This window comes from Eucyclogobius newberryi, unplaced genomic scaffold (assembly GCF_026437365.1).
Source record: "Eucyclogobius newberryi isolate DKJ021-1_F unplaced genomic scaffold, fEucNew1.0.hap1 SCAF_21, whole genome shotgun sequence".
NCBI lineage: Eukaryota > Metazoa > Chordata > Actinopteri > Gobiiformes > Gobiidae > Eucyclogobius > Eucyclogobius newberryi.
Window position 1 is genome coordinate 27,963,286 of NW_027315846.1, and position 17,130 is coordinate 27,980,415.

A 17,130-nucleotide genomic window follows, 5' to 3' on the forward strand; every position below is an offset into this window, starting at 1 on the left:
GCCCCCTGCTGGCATAAGACTGCCCCCTACTGGCATAAGACTGCCCCCTGCTGGCATAAGACTGCCCCCTTTTGGCATAAGACTGCCCCCTGCTGGCTCACATAGAGACACAGGCTAAAAGCTTCATGTAAGTGACATGAGCTTCATATGTACAAATATCACAGCATAAGAGTAACACTGACACACACATTGACACACTCACACACACACTTAGTGTGGCCAACAAGGGCAAGGTTAAAGGTCAAAGTATTTTTGCGATTTGAGCCACGTTTTCTCCCTAAAGGAGAACAAATTCACCTGAAACAAAGACAATGTTCTACATAAGAATAGTTTCAATTCCTGGTCCATATTCTGCTATGGAGGGCGTGTACCTTTAACTATACGCTCTACTTTGTACAACATATTGTACAAGTACTTCATTGTGTACAACAATATGTTGAAGGACTTAAGGGAGAGCTCATTTCCCTGTATTTCTTATTTAGGACACATTTCATAATGAAACTGTGAGTGAAGATCTGCATCACCTGAAACTGCATCATCTGGACCAGTCTAACCCAAACTTATGAAGCTGATGAGTAAATGCAGGTCATAGGTCAAACGTAATGAAGATGACGTGTGTACAGCTGGAGCAGCAGAGTCTGTGACCCTCAGCTCCTGAGCAGGTCGCCCAGGTCGTAGGAGTCGAAGAAGTCGGACACGCCCTGGTGCTCCTCCAGGCTCCACAGGTAGTCGTCATGGTCCAGGGGCGGAGAGAAGCTGACGAAGGGGAGGGAGGGGCCTGGCAGCAGGGAGGGGCCTGGCAGCTGGTCCTCAGTCAACTGAAGCATGCTGGGAGGCAGACCCAACAGACCCTCCACGTCAAGGAGCGATGAGGAGGAGCCGGACACACCCACTGTGTAAATCATGGGAGTCATCATGGGAGTCATCTCATATTTGTACATTCAATATTTACAACAATGTGCGGCGGCGCGTGCGGCGGCGGCGCGCGTGCGGCGGTGGCGGCTCGTGCGCTCGGGCAGAACATGCAGACATCCTTGAGTCCCACACAGGTTTATGCAGCGTGGTTTGAGCACAAATCCACGGGATTCCTGTTAGAGGGCGGAGCATGAACGGGCCTCTGAACACGCCCACAGACTGAGCAGCTGTGCCAAAAGCAGCTTACCGCAGTACTGCCCAGCGGCCTGTAGAGGACACTAAACAACACCATGAGTTCAGCCAAGCGTCAGCAGCAGTGACTGGAACAGTGTAGATGTGACACACGGTCATTGATGGTCTTGACTGCCCTGACCAAACACCACTGCTAACATGTTACAGCCTTATTCCAAAAAAGACTTACATTCATTATTTCCCTCAAAATTCTACAAAAAAAAGCCCATCATGACATGTGATATGTGAAAGGTTCTGCGGATTATTTGCAAAATGATTAAAAATACAAAACAAAAAAAGTATTCACAGTATTTGCCATGTCACACACATGGAGCTCAGGTACATCTGTGTATGTTCCAGTGTCCAGCACGGATCAGGGTTCCCTCAGAGTGGTTCACATGGTCAGTACTGGTTCATATACAGAATCAGGACAGTTACAGAATCCAATATGGCCGCCCTCAACACGCTTCACTGTCAGATACTATTATTAAGACTTAGGGTTGTAAACATCACATGCCTTGTACACTTGAGATATAGACCCAAGAGAAGATGATTCAATTATTGTGTGTGTGTGTGTGTGTGTATGTGTGTGTGTATGTGTGCGCGTGTGTATGTGTGTGTGTGTCTGTGTATGTGCGCATGTGTGTGCGTGTGTGTTGCGCATGTGTGTATGTGTGTGTGTGTGTGTGTGTGTGCGCGCGTGTGTGTGTGTGCGCATGTGTGTGTGCGCATGTGTGGGTGTGTTGCGCATGTGTGTATGTGTGTGTGTGTGTGTGTTGCGCATGTGTGTGTGTTGCGCATGTGTGTGTGTGTGTGTGTGTGTGTGTGTTGTGTGTGTGCGCATGTGTGTGTGTGTATGTGACTCACAGTTGTTGGGCTCTGCTCTGCTGCAGTAGTCGTGTGTGGACGTGGCCTCCAGTGCAGGGGGCCCAGTGGGAGTGGGGACCTCCTTCTTTGGGGTGAGACGTCCCTTGACAGGACTGGCGTCCTCCAGTCCGTCCTCTGGACACAGATACACCTCGATGGGGCCGTTGTTGCTCTTCAGGTAAATCTGTAACATGCTCTGCTGAGGAGACAGTCACACTGAGTGAGACACTTTGATCTGTGTGTGTGTGAGTGTGTGTGTGTGTTCTCTGGTGGAGGGTGCGCTACTTGCTCGTCTCCATGGAGATGTTATTTCTTTGCCTTGAATGTTTCACAGAATGGCCTTCAGCACATTCAACTTCATGTTCACATTATTTACAGGTGTTTTACTAGTCCTGACTCTGGCACCAGCAGGAGGCCGGTCCATGTTTAGTCCTGACTCTGGCACCAGCAGGAGGCCGGTCCATGTTTAGTCCTGACTCTGGCACCAGCAGGAGGCCAGTCCATGTTTAGTCCTGACTCTGGCACCAGCAGGAGGCCGGTCCATGTTTAGTCCTGACTCTGGCACCAGCAGGAGGCCGGCCCATGTTTAGTCCTGACTCTGGCACCAGCAGGAGGCCGGTCCATGTTTAGTCCTGACTCTGGCACCAGCAGGAGGCCGGCCCATGTTTAGTCCTGACTCTGGCACCAGCAGGAGGCCGGTCCATGTTTTGTCCTGACTCTGGCACCAGCAGGAGGCCGGTCCATGTTTTAGACCTCATCTCAGTACAGGCTCTGATGAAGGTGAGGCCTCTGTTTTAGTCTTGCTGGATCTCAGTGCTGCATCCGACACTGTCAATCATGGGATCCTTCTACAGAGGTCAGAGGACTGGGCATCACTGGTACGGCCTTATTGGTTGAAATCCTATCTTGAAAACAGGAAATACTTTGTTGAGATTGGTGACTGTGTCTCTGTGAGCATTGACCTGTGGGGGGCCCCAAGGGTCAATCCTTGGACCCTTTCTGTTCAATCTGTACATGCTGCCATTAGGACAGCTAATACAAAACAGTGGTGTGTCCTATCACAATGATGCAGACAAGTCAGATCTATGTCTCACTGACGCAGGTGATTATGGACCAGTCAATTCACTCTGTCACTGCATCAAACAGATCAGTGTGTGGACCGGCCTCCTGCTGGTGCCAGAGGGCCTCATGCTGATACCAGAGGGCCCCTCCTGCTGGTGCCAGAGGGCCTCCTGCTGGTTCCAGAGGGCCTCCTGCTGGTGCCAGAGGGCCTCCTGCTGGTGCCAGAGGGCCTCCTGCTGGTGCCAGAGGGCCTCCTGCAGGTGCCAAAGGGCCTCCTGCAGGTGCCAGAGGCAAAACAACTTTCTCCAGCTGAACTCAGACAAGAGTTGCAGGATGAAGCAGAGCGTATTCTTTCTTCTCTCTCAGTTGAGATTTGCTCTTGTCATTGAAGAAAGAGACTTGGGACTTGGTCGGTCCTGGTTGGTCCGGGTCGGTCCGGGTCGGTCCGCTGCAGCATGACACGCTGTATGTCGCTGAAGTGGAGGAGCTTCAGTGTAATCGGTCTTGGACACTGGTTTGGGAGCCAGGGAGCAATGTGGACGGTCAATCTTTGTTTAAACAACTTTGGTTGGAAGATTTAGATATTCTGACCTCCAGGTCTCCATATTCTGGTAAATCAGTGCCCAGACCTGGCTCATTAGCTTCATCATATTAGCCCGCAGGATGGAATCTGTCTTTCAAGTCGAAGAATTCCTTTTTGGCTGCTGTAGCTCGGTTATCAATCTGGTTAGTGTTGGAAGTTAGAGCTCTCATACCAGAGAGCGTCTTTATAGTGTCAGTTATATCCACAGAGCTGGGTCTATCCCTGGTCTCCTCTGGAGCGGCGCCGTGCTCAGAGCAGGTGCAAAAGCAGGAGGCGGAGCTAGTTAGCTGTAGCATTTCTAGCCTGGCTCTGGATGTTGGTGTGATTGATTGGTTTAATAAACATTGCCAAGAAATAAGTGTCTAAGCTGATTATATGTCTGCTCCACGCAGCAATGTCACACCAGGTAAAGCCAGAATATAGAGGGATAAATCCAACAAGAGTGTCTCATCTCCCGGGGCGTGGTCTTTCCTCCCTGAAGATCTGTCTGGAACTACTTTGGTCGTCCAATCTCTCTCTCTGGCGCCAATATTCAACCAATCAGCACAAAGGCGGAGTCAGGAGGACGGAGTGGGTCATTTCCCCATGTGGGACAATAAAGGAATATCTTATCTTATCTTAGACATTATATTACCAAATTGCACGGATTAAACATCCTCAAGACATTACAAATCAATGCAAACAATATTGACAATATTTACATTTTACAGTAAATTGTCATGTTGGTGAAGTCTCTTTAAAGAGTTCATTTGGATCCAGTTCTCCTTGTGCCAGAGTCATAAATCCCTGACCTCCAGAACGGGCTGGTGGGCTGTGTAGCAACCATGGCGAAGCTCAGAGGTCATCTCCACTCAGAGGTCATCTTCATGGAGATACATACTGTGTGTTTAATGCCACATGTGGAACAATCCAGGCAAAGCAGTAACATGAGGTCATAGGTCAACAGACAGCAGACCTTTCACCACATAATGTGCCTTTAAAATATGGCACATATAAAATGAATGTAGGACCACGTGAGTGCAACAAAATTATGTGTACTATGTGTACTCTAAGTGTAGTTTTATGTGAGACTACAGGGGCCTTACCCCCGGTGCATCGGGCACTTCCAACTTGGTCTCCGCGGGAGCTTTGACTGCGATGACCGTCTGGTCCTGGAGGCTGGACATGGAGCGCAGGTCCTGGTACGTCACATAACCCAGCGTGTCAAGGGTTAAGGACAACAGAGACATACAGAGACATACACAGACATACAGAGAGATAGAGACGTACAGAGACGTACAGAGGTACAGAGAGGTACACAGACATACAGAGACATACAGAGACGTACACAGACGTACAGAGAGATACAGAGACATACAGGGACGTACAGACGTACAGAGACGTACACAGACGTACACAGACGTACAGAGACATACAGATACGTACAGACACGTACACAGACGTACAGAGACGTACACAGACGTACACAGACGTACAGAGACGTACACAGACGTACAGAGACGTACACAGACGTACAGACGTACAGACGTACAGAGACGTACACAGACATACAGAGACGTACACAGACATACAGAGACGTACAGACACGTACAGACACGTACAGAGACGTACAGAGACGTACAGACACGTACAGAGACGTAGAGACATACAGAGACGTACACAGACGTACAAGACGTACAGAGACGTACAGAGACGTACAGAGACGTACAGAGACGTACAGAGACGTACAGAGACGTACAGAGACGTACACAGACGTACACAGACGTACAGACGTACAGAGACGTACAGAGACGTACACAGACGTACAGAGACGTACAGAGACGTACAGAGACGTACACAGACGTACAGACGTACAGACGTACAGAGACGTACAGAGACGTACAGAGACGTACAGAGACGTACAGAGACGTACAGAGACGTACACAGACGTACAGACGTACAGACGTACAGAGACGTACACAGACATACAGAGACGTACACAGACATACAGAGACGTACAGACACGTACAGAGACGTACAGAGACGTACAGACACGTACAGAGACGTAGAGACATACAGAGACGTACACAGACGTACAAGACGTACAGAGACGTACAGAGACGTACAGAGACGTACAGAGACGTACAGACGTACACAGACATACAGAGACGTACACAGACGTACACAGACATACAGAGACATACAGAGACGTACACAGACGTACAGAGAGATACAGAGACATACAGAGACGTACAGAGACGTACACAGACGTACACAGACATACAGAGACATACAGAGACATAAGGGCGTGTCACGGCTCAGTGAGTGAAGGATATCTCTGACTGCTCTGGTCGTCCGGCAGCTGCTTGAGCTGGACTGTACTGGACTGGATCAGGTTGTCCAATGCTCTCTCTGCCCTCTCCAGCTCACAAAGCTCCTTCCTCAGGACACCGGCCTTCTGCCCGCCGCTGGCCCCGCCCTCAAACACGTCTCCAACGCTTCAAACACAGAACAGCCAATTAGTAGATGGACCTCACTGTGTTATAGAGGTTATGCACTGATTACATCATATGAACAAACACAAAGAAAAAAGAGAACGAGACCAGAGAGATAAAGGACAAAGAAAACAGTACAGGCAAAGAGAAAATCAAGGCACAAAACCCTAACAAAATGCCCCTTTTAGTCCAAAGTCAATCAAATTTGTCAATAAGTCCAAATGTAATTTTTTCCATGCTACGAATGTCCAGTATTATATAATATAGTGTCCAGTAAAGTTAGTCCAGTCGTTGATCGCCGGAGCATTTTGTTTCATCCATTGTTTGTGAGTCTTTCACGCTGCTGCAGGAGGAGGCTCCTGAGGGGCCCCTGAGGCCCAAATACAGAGTCCTGAGGCCCCAATACAGAGTCCTGAGGCGCAAATACAGGGTCCTGAGGCCCAAATACAGGGTCCTGAGGTCCAAATACAGGGTCCTGAGGTCCCAAATACAGGGTCCTGAGGTCCCAAATACAGGGTCCCGAGTCCCAAATACAGAGTCCCGAGGCCCAAATACAGAGTTCTTAATCCAGTGGATGGTGATGTCATAAATTGTCTGTAAGACTTTGTTGATCTCAGTCTAAACTTGTGAAAAACAGGACAATCCCAAAACACATGATAGTGGTTTGTCTCCTGCTGCTACATCCTCTCCAACAAAGTAATCAACGATCTCCTCACCTCTGCAGACTCCGGGGCCCTCAACATCCTGTTACTACTAGACCTCAGCGCAGCCTTTGACACTATAAACCAGGGGTGTCAAACTCATTTTGGGCCGCGGGCCGAATTTTGACGCTCAGGCTGGGTCGCGGGCCGAACATAACGTAAAACATAAAACAATTAAAAAATATATAAGAAATAAATAGCTTCATATAGCCTACGCTGTTTTTGAAACAATTACTGGATCAATTAAAATAAATTACAAACACGTTTGTTCTCATAAACTAAAATGTATTAAGAAAAACAAGTGTCATTTCACCAACACTGTGCTTCAGTTTATGTGCATTACAACTTCAGAGTTGATCTAAAAAGATAAACATTTTGTCTATTGTTAAATATTGTTAAATAGGTATTTGGAACTGAAAAATATTGTATTTGACTTTATAACAAAATAAACTTCTCAAGTTAAAAAAAAACCTTTTAAATGTACTAACTAACATTTCCACGTCTGTGTAGTTCTCTGTAGTTCTCTGTAGTTCTCTGTAGTTCTCTGTAGTTCTCTGTAGTTCTCTGTTCACCTGAACTGACTCACCACTAAATACAAACACACGTGGAGCGTTTAAGGAGGTTAAGTTACGCCTCTGGCCTTGAAAATAATATTTTAGAATAAGTGCATGAGCCACAATGTTCCATCAAACCAAACTCTTTTCTCAAATCGTGGGCCAAATATTATGTACAAAATAAAACAATAAAAAATATAAGAAATAAATAGCTTTTTACAGCTTAGTAATAGTTGTGGAGACTATTGCACAAATGTGCAGCAGGTGAAAGACTGAGTCCATATTCATGCAGCAGCAGGAACAGGAACATGGACTTTTGATGTGATTTATGATATGAAATGTTCATATCACAGACATGTTTCTGCTCAAACTCAATATGAGCTCGCTATTTTCATAGTTTAAGTTGATCTTAGTGACAAATGATTCATGTAATGACTCAAATGAGGTCATTGTGTTTGTGTTGTTCACAGTCACATTAGTGTGGACACAATCATGTTCATACTTTATTACACTCTGTCCTGTGTTTGGACCTGTGGCTCCTGATCTGTCCAGGTTTGTAGAGGTTTGGATGTTTTCCTCACAGAGCATCATCATAGAAGTTAGTTTTCTTGTTGCCAACTGGGTGTTGAGGGCCCTGCACTTGACTGGCTCACATCCTACCTCACCAACAGGCAACAGTTCATCTCCCTCTCCGGTCACTCATCCACCCTCTCCCCAGTAAAGCAGGGGTCCCCCAGGGCTTAGTCCTCGGCCCCCTCCTCTTCATCTGCTACCTCTTCCCCCTTTGGTCACATCCTCCGCCAACTCAACCTGGACTTCCACTGCTACGCTGACGACACCCAGATCTACGTCACCACCAAACCCACCCAAAACCCTCCCCTCACCCACACCCAAACCCTTCCCTCACCCACACCCAAACCCTCCCCTCACCCACACGCAAACCCTCTCCTCACCCACATCCAAACCCTCCCCACACCCACATCCAAACCCTCCCCTCACCCACATCCAAACCCTCCACTCACCCACATCCAAACCCTCCCCTCACCCACATCCAAACCTGCATCTCTACAATAAAAACATGGCTAACTCACAACTTCCTCAAACTGAACAGTGACAAAACAGAGCTCCTCCTCATTGGCACCAAATCCACTCTCAATAAAACTGGTCCCTTTTCACTCACCATTGATACCTCGACCATCACCCCCTCCACCCTGGTACCCAATCTCGGTGTCATCATGGACCCCACACTCTACTTCACTCCCCATGTCAGCCACATCGTCAAGACCTCATATTTCCACCTCCGCCGCATCGCCAAAATCAGACACTGCCTCACCCTCCCCGCTGTTGAATCCCTCATCCATGCCTTCATCTCCTCCCGCCTTGACTACTGCACCTCCCTCCTCACTGGCACCTCCTCCCATTCCCTCCATAGACTCCAAATGGTCCAAAACTCCGCTGCCCGCCTCCTCACCCACACCCGCCTCCTCACCCACACCCGCCTCCTCACCCACACCCGCCTCCTCTCCCACACCTGCCTCCTCTCCCTCACTCACAACATTTAAATCCCGCCTAAAAACATACCTCTTCACCCAAGACTATGACCTACCCTACCCCTAGCCTCCTCTACCCCACTGTCTACACTTCTACCCCCTGTTACATCCCCATCTTTTTCTTTCTACTTCTTCTGTCTTGTTTATTTTATCTGTATATTATTGTGTATTGTACGTGCTGTCCCCCCCCTGTCTGTAAATACCCCCCTTTTTTGTATATGTCAAAGCGTCTTTGGGTCCCTGAAAAGCGCTATATAAATAAAAGGTATTATTATTATTAACAGTCTGCCTCCTGCTGCCACATCCTCTCCAACAGTCTGCCTCCTGCTGCCACATCCTCTCCAACAGTCTGCCTCCTGCTGCCACATCCTCTCCAACAGTCTGTCTCCTGCTGCCACATCCTCTCCAACAGTCTGCCTCCTGCTGCCACATCCTCTCCAACAGTCTGCCTCCTTCTGCCACATCCTCTCCAACAGTCTGCCTCCTGCTGCCACATCCTCTCCAACAGTCTGCCTCCTTCTGCCACATCCTCTCGTACAGTATGCCTCCTGCTGCCACATCCTCTCCAACAGTCTGCCTCCTGCTGCCACATCCTCTCCAACAGTCTGCCTCCTGCTGCCACATCCTCTCCAACAGTCTGCCTCCTTCTGCCACATCCTCTCCAACAGTCTGTCCCCTGCTGCCACATCCTCTCCAACAGTCTGTCTCCTGCTGCCACATCCTCTCCAACAGTCTGTCTCCTGCTGCCACATCCTCTCCAACAGTCTGTCTCCTGCTGCCACATCCTCTCCAACAGTCTGTCTCCTGCTGCCACATCCTCTCCAACAGTCTGCCTCCTGCTGCCACATCCTCTCCAACAGTCTGCCTCCTGCTGCCACATCCTCTCCAACAGTCTGCCTCCTGCTGCCACATCCTCTCCAACAGTCTGCCTCCTGCTGCCACATCCTCTCCAACAGTCTGCCTCCTGCTGCCACATCCTCTCCAACAGTCTGCCTCCTGCTGCCACATCCTCTCCAACAGTCTGCCTCCTGCTGCCACATCCTCTCCAACAGTCTGCCTCCTTCTGCCACATCCTCTCCAACAGTCTGCCTCCTGCTGCCACATCCTCTCCAACAGTCTGCCTCCTGCTGCCACATCCTCTTCAACAGTCTACCTCCTGCTGCCACATCCTCTCCAACAGTCTGCCTCCTGCTGCCATATCCTCTCCAACAGTCTGCCTCCTTCTGCCACATCCTCTCCAACAGTCTGTCCCCTGCTGCCACATCCTCTCCAACAGTCTGTCTCCTGCTGCCACATCCTCTCCAACAGTCTGTCTCCTGCTGCCACATCCTCTCCAACAGTCTGCCTCCTGCTGCCACATCCTCTCCAACAGTCTACCTCCTGCTGCCACATCCTCTCCAACAGTCTGCCTCCTTCTGCCACATCCTCTCCAACAGTCTGTCCCCTGCTGCCACATCCTCTCCAACAGTCTGTCTCCTGCTGCCACATCCTCTCCAACAGTCTGTCTCCTGCTGCCACATCCTCTCCAACAGTCTGCTTCCTGCTGCCACATCCTCTCCAACAGTCTGCCTCCTGCTGCCACATCCTCTCCAACAGTCTGCCTCCTGCTGCCACATCCTCTCCAACAGTCTGCCTCCTTCTGCCACATCCTCTCCAACAGTCTGCATTTCCCTGTGAGTAATGGGCACTTTGACATGGAGTTATAAAGAAACCAGACACAATTTTCCAACAGAATTGCCTCCAAACATGTGATCCTGTGGTTCTCCAGTGAGATGTACTTATACTTTCACATTCTTCATCCTCCAGAACAAAGTGACCCTCTCTTTCCCATTTACCCTTCATGTGTCATGTGAGTGTCCAGAGTGTTAGAACATTTTAAATGTAATTTAGATACGAATCCCCATGAAAGGGACTTTAATGAATGTTTCAGTCAAAAGGCTCTGATGGTCATTACTCTTTTTGATTTCTTGATTATAATAACTCTGTAACTGTAAATAACTGTAAAAGCCTATAAAAGTCCTGTTTCTCCAAGTCAAATGATTCTTTCACCTCCTCAAAGCTCTTCGGATGATTCTCTTTTAAATCTGGTAAAAAACCTTTATACATTTTGTTGTCCAGACTTTAAATCTTGAGTCTGAGTTGTAGGTGTGACATTTGGATTGAAAGCCAGTTTAAGATTATAACATATTTGTATGTTTTGATCAGCTCCTTCCATGTTGTAAGAACAGATTTGACCCAGGGATTCTTCACTTCCTACGTCAGACTCAAACGTCTGTTATCTGCCAGTAAGACCTGTACACGAACCTCCGGTACCACATTACTCTCAATATGAGACCATTGAGCTTCATATTCTGAGTCACACCAGCAACACTCTGATCTGAGCTGAAATAAAGTATTTTTCAGACAAGGTAAACCCCGCCTCCTTTTTCTTTGATAACCTTGCCATACAAATCTAGAGATTGTTTTTTCCACTCAAACAGTCGGTTGGGGATGGAAATTTGGAGGAGTCGAGAACAGATAGAGAAATCTGGGCAAGACATTCATTTTTATAGTTTAAATCCTTTGACTTAGACTTAAGTAGGAGATAAGGATCAATTTATCAAGATATTTTTTTATAGTAATAAAAAGAGGGGTATATTTTTTCTCCAGAATAGTTGATAGATCTCTATCAAGTACAACACCTAAATATCTAAGAGATTCCATTTGCCATTTAAATGGGTAAATCTTTTTAAAGGTCCAATTCATTTGTATCCTGACATTGGACCAACTTCTTTAATTTATGACACTGGGTTTGGACATTTCTGGTTTGGTCAAATACAATAGAACATCATCTGCAGCAACTTTATGTCCCATCAATTGTAACTCTGTGAATTGTTTTTGATTGTCTAATAAATTAGGCCAATGGTTCCAAATACAAAGCAAACAGGAGTAGAGACCAGGCACAGCCCTGTCTCACTCCTCCTTCAAGAGTCAGTGGATCTGTCAGATGACCATTGATTTTAATTCTTGATGTTGGACCATCGTAAAGATCCCCAATATGTTTCATTATTACATAATCTATTTGAAATGTAATAAGTCCAGCTACAGAGTCAAAATCCTTCTCAGCGTCCAAACTTATAACATCTTTGTTTAGTTGTGTTTGCATTTGTCTCATTGTGTGTGAGGATCGTCTTATGTCGTCTTGTGTTTGTCGATTGTCATGAATCCTGTCTGATCTTTGTGGATTCAGTTTGGGAGGATTTGTTCCATTCTTTTGGACATAATTGAGGTGAATAAACGATAGTCCACATTCAGAATAGAAATAGTCTCTATGAGGCACAGTCCAGTCGCTCCTTCTCTTCTTTTGGTCTCAGGGACATGATGGACTCTTTCACACGAGGAGGGGAGGATGTTGTTGTTGTTGTTGTTGTTGTTTTATGGCGGTTGGCATCCGAGCATTGCATTACCGCCAGACTTTATTCCTCAGGCTTTGTCGCAGTCCTTAAAAGTTCTTATTCCATTGCTTTTGTTGTTGTTGTTGTTGTTTTATGGCGGTTGGCATCCGAGTGTTGCATTTCCGCCAGACTTTATTCCTTAGACTTTGTCGTAGTCCTAAAAGTTCTTCTTCCAGTGCCTTGACTTCCAGTGCAAGGTGACCCAGTCTGGGAGAGACGGGAGATGGCGGAGGAGAGTGGATCGGTGGTCGAAGACGTTCTGGACGGCGTGGAGGAGCAGCCTTTTCTGGCTGCACGTGCCCGGAAACGTAAAAAGTCCCTTAGCTCGTCCGAGGGTTCTGGGAATGAGCAGCAGGATGAGGCTGAAGCTATTGATATCCGGGGTGAGAGCAGAGCCTGTAAGGTGATCATAAAGCTTGCACAGGATAGTGCATCCTTTAAGGAGTGGAATTCAGTGGCATTGTCAAAGAGCCTAACTGTAGCTGTGGGAGTGATCAAGAGTTCGAGTGTCCTTAGAGATGGCTCGCTGCTGGTCGTGTGCAAGGACGCGGCTCAGCAACGGAAGGCGATTGGAACTAAACGTCTGGGTGGAAAGGACATTCTTGTGTCTGATGCTGAAAGAAACACGGTCAGAGGAGTTATCGTAGGTGTCCCTACGGCGACATCTGTGACTGGAGCTAAGGTGGTGGACGCTAGGCGGTTGAAGGTGACCCGGTCTGGGGTAAGATGTGACAGCTTTTCGGTAATGGTAACACTTGAAGGGAGGTGCCTGCCTAGTAAGGTGTTCATTGGGTTCATGTGCCATGACGTTAGGCCATATGTTCCACCGCCCCTGCGTTGCTTTAAGTGCCAGCGCTTTGGGCATATTGCAGCGGTCTATAGAGGGAGGCAAAGATGTGGTAAATGTGCAGGAGATCACGAGTATGGGAAGTGTGACGTGGGAGCAAAACTGAAGTGCTGTAACTGTGGGGAAGAACATAGCTCAGCCTACGGGGGATGCAGGTTTAGCAAAAGAGCTGCTGAGGTGCAGAAAATAAAGGTCTCTCAAGGTATATCCTATGCAGATGCAGTCAAGAAAGTTTCAAGTAACGAGTTTAGAGTAAATACAGAGAGAGGAGCCAGCGCTGCTCCCAGCCAGGGCGAAATGAGAAAGGCCAGCGTGGCTCCCAAGAAGTGTGAAGGTTTCAAGAGTGGAGGTCCCAAGTGTGCAGGTTCAAGAATTAATGAGAATACCCTGGTTGTGGATAGAGAGGATTTTGTACTCTTTATGGTGGATGTTGTAAACTGTGCTGCTCAGACTCAAAGTAGAACTGAAAGGATCAGGATCATTGCTAAAGCTGCAGGGAGATTCCTTGGAACAAAGGAGCTTGATTGGGCAGATATAGAAAACAGGCTAAAGGCGCTAAATGGGAGTCGGAGTGATGGGCGTCTGCTTTTGGGGAGTCAGAGTGATCAGAGTGACGAGATGGGGGTGGGGCTGGTCTCCTGTCCTCGCCCAGTCTCGTAGATGCACGGCTACCAAGCGGCGACGTCAGTGGAAATATTAAAGCCTATAGAATAAAGCCTAAAGAATAAAGCTGTACGGTGGAAGCACCGAACGTCAAAGAAGGAGAGGAAGATGAAGAAGAGTCTCCCTGGAATAAAGCCGGTTGGTCTCTGAAACAACAACAACTATTCTAGTCACAAAGACATATCATGACCTCATGGGCTTTGTAACACCAAAGCAATGGAAGGAGTACTTTTACGGACTACGACAGAGTCTGAGGACTACGACAAAGTCTGAGGAATAAAGTCTGGCGGTAATGCAACAATTGGATGCCAACCGCCATCAAACAACAACAACAACAACTTCCAGTGCTTTGACAAAGCCCAAGAGGTCATGAGATGCTGTTGTTGTTGTTTTATGGCGGTTGGCATCCGAGTGTTGTTGTTGTTGTTGTTGTTGTTTTATGGCGGTTGGCATCCAAGTGTTGCATTACCGCCAGACTGTATTCCTCAGACTTTGTCGTAGTCCTCAGACTCTGTCGTAGTCCGTAAAAGTACTCCTTCCATTGCTTTGGTGTTACAAAGCCCATGAGGTCATGATATGTCTTTGTGACTAGAATAGTTGTTGTTGTTTCAGAGACCAACCGGCTTGGATGCCAACCGCCATAAAACACCAAAGCCCTGGACTAAAACTGTGAGGAGACCTTGCTCAACACCCGGTCTGGAGAGACGGGAGATGGCGGAGGAGAGTGGATCGGGGATGGAAGACGCTCTGGACGGCGTGGAGGAGCAGCCTTTTCTGCCTGCACGTGCCCGGAAACGTAAAAAGTCCCTTAGCTCGTCCGAGGGTTCTGGGAATGAGCAGCAGGATGAGGCTGAAGTTATTGATATCCGGGGTGAGAGCAGAGACTGTAAGGTGATCATAAAGCTTGCACAGGATAGTGCATCCTTTAAGGAGTGGAATTCAGTGGCATTGTCAAAGAGCCTAACTGTAGCTGTGGGAGTGATCAAGAGTGCGAGTGTCCTTAGAGATGGCTCGCTGCTGGTCGTGTGCAAGGACGCGGCTCAGCAACGGAAGGCGATTGGAACTAAACGTCTGGGTGGAAAGGACATTCTTGTGTCTGATGCTGAAAGAAACACGGTCAGAGGAGTTATCGTAGGTGTCCCTACGGCGACGTCTGTGGATGAAGTTAAGGAGAATTTGACTGGAGCTACGGTGGTGGACGCTAGGCGTTTGAAGGTGACCCGGTTTGGGGTAAGATGTGACAGCTTGTCGGTAATGGTAACACTTGAAGGGAGGTGCCTGCCTAGTAAGGTGTTCATTGGGTACATGTGCTATAGCGTCAGGCCATATGTTCCGCCGCCCCTGCGTTGCTTTAAGTGCCAGCGCTTTGGGCATATTGCAGCGGTCTGTAGAGGGAAGCAAAGATGTGGTAAATGTGCAGGAGACCACGAGTATGGGAAGTGTGACGTGGGTGCAAAACTGAAGTGCTGTAACTGTGGGGAAGAACATAGCTCTGCCTTCGGGGGATGCAGGTTTAGCAAAAGAGCTGCTGAGGTGCAGAAAATAAAGGTCTCTCAAGGTATATCCTATGCAGATGCAGTCAAGAAAGTTTCAAGTAACGAGTTTAGAGTAAATACAGAGAGGGGAGCCAGCGCTGCTCCCAGCCAGGGCGAAATGAGAAAGGCCAGCGTGGCTCCCAAGAAGTGTGAAGGTTTCAAGAGTGGAGGTCCCAAGTGTGCAGGTTCCAGAATTAATGAGAATACCCTGGTTGTGGATAGAGAGGATTTTGTACTCTTTATGGTGGATGTTGTAAACTGTGCTGCTCAGACTCAAAGCAGAACTGAAAGGATCAGGATCATTGCTAAAGCTGCAGGGAGATTCCTTGGAACAAAGGAGCTTGATTGGGCAGATATAGAAAACAGGCTAAAGGCGCTAAATGGGAGTCGGAGTGATGGGGGTCTGCTTGTGGGGAGTCAGAGTGATCAGAGTGACGAGATGGGGGTGGGGGTGGTCTCCTGTCCTCGCCCAGTCTCGTAGACGCACGGCTACCAAGCAGCGACATCAGTGGGCATATTAAAGCCTATAGAATGAAGCCTAAAGAATAAAGCTGTACGGTGAAAGCACCGAACGTCAAAGAAGGAGAGGAAGATGAAGAAGAGTCAACACTGCAAAGCAGATTCCGCCCATTCCAATGCCAACCGTATCGCTATGAGTTCCGACGTGAAAACAGAAAGGCGATCTGTCAACCTCTTCTTGACCGCCAGCCCCAGGTCAGGCACAAAATAAGCGGCGCCAGTACGCCCACTCTCAGGATCCCTAGACCCGTCGGTATAAATAAACACATCACCTGAGTGCTTATCAATGAGCGCTTGAACGGCAAACTGCGGTGCCCTCCCAGCGACTCCTCTAAGCTTGCCATGCAAGCTAACATCAACAGGAGCCGGGACAAACTTCCACGGAGCTATAGCAGACAAAGCCACCGACGGGCTCACACGCAGATCACCAACCCCCGCAAGCCGCGCCTTCGCATTTCCTACCTGGCTAAAAACCATACCGCCAGCTTCACTCTGCCCCCCATCAACCCTGAGAAAGTCCCTCACCGGGTGAGAGCTCGTATGACCTTGCACATTCACCCAGTAAGCCAACAGAAGTTCTAGCCTCCGGAGCCGCAACGGCAATTCCCCCAACTCAACCTGCAGCGCCGAGACAGGGGAGGTCCTAAAAGCCCTACAGCAGATGCGCAAGGCCTGGGCTTGCTCCACATCAAGCTTCTTTAAGTTAGTCTCAGCCGCAGACATGTAGGCTATACAGCCATAATCAATAGCCGCCCTCATGACGGCCCGATAAATACCCAGGAGCGACCTTCTGCTGGCCCCCCAGTCCTGGCCGGATAGACAACGAAGCAAGTTATTCACCCTTTTGCATTTACCACTGACCTCATCAATGTGCTGACGCCAACTAAGCCTCTCGTCAAAGGTGACCCCCAAGAACCTCACCTCCCTGACCTGTTCGAGCACCTGCCCATGCAGTCGAAGGGAGACGTCCCTATGCCCATTGAAGAAACAGATCACTTTAGACTTCCGTACGGACAGTTTAAACCCCCACTTCAGGGTCCACTGCTCCACCTGCTGTATTGCCCTTTGCAGTTTCGCCTCGTAAAACCGGAGATTCCTCCCTCTCACCCATAGAGCGCCATCATCAGCATAAAGGCTCCTCCCAACAGACCCATCCACGTCGTCAAAGATGTCCTTAATCATAACATTGAACAAG

At 48.4% G+C, this 17,130-nt stretch overlaps 1 protein-coding gene across 1 annotated transcript in view; it reads right to left on the reverse strand.

Annotated features, from left to right (window-relative positions):
* Positions 1-647: 647 nt before the first annotated feature.
* The window catches only part of e2f2 (E2F transcription factor 2), a 39,088-nt gene continuing 22,605 nt past the window's right edge, over positions 648-17,130 (reverse strand). Inside the window, exons 4-7 of the mRNA XM_072457306.1 lie at positions 5,974-6,135; positions 4,744-4,858; positions 2,014-2,209; positions 648-892 (exon numbers count right to left, since the gene is read on the reverse strand). Coding sequence (XP_072313407.1) covers positions 648-892; positions 2,014-2,209; positions 4,744-4,858; positions 5,974-6,135 — 718 coding nt within the window. The remainder of the gene's footprint in view (positions 893-2,013; positions 2,210-4,743; positions 4,859-5,973; positions 6,136-17,130) is intronic.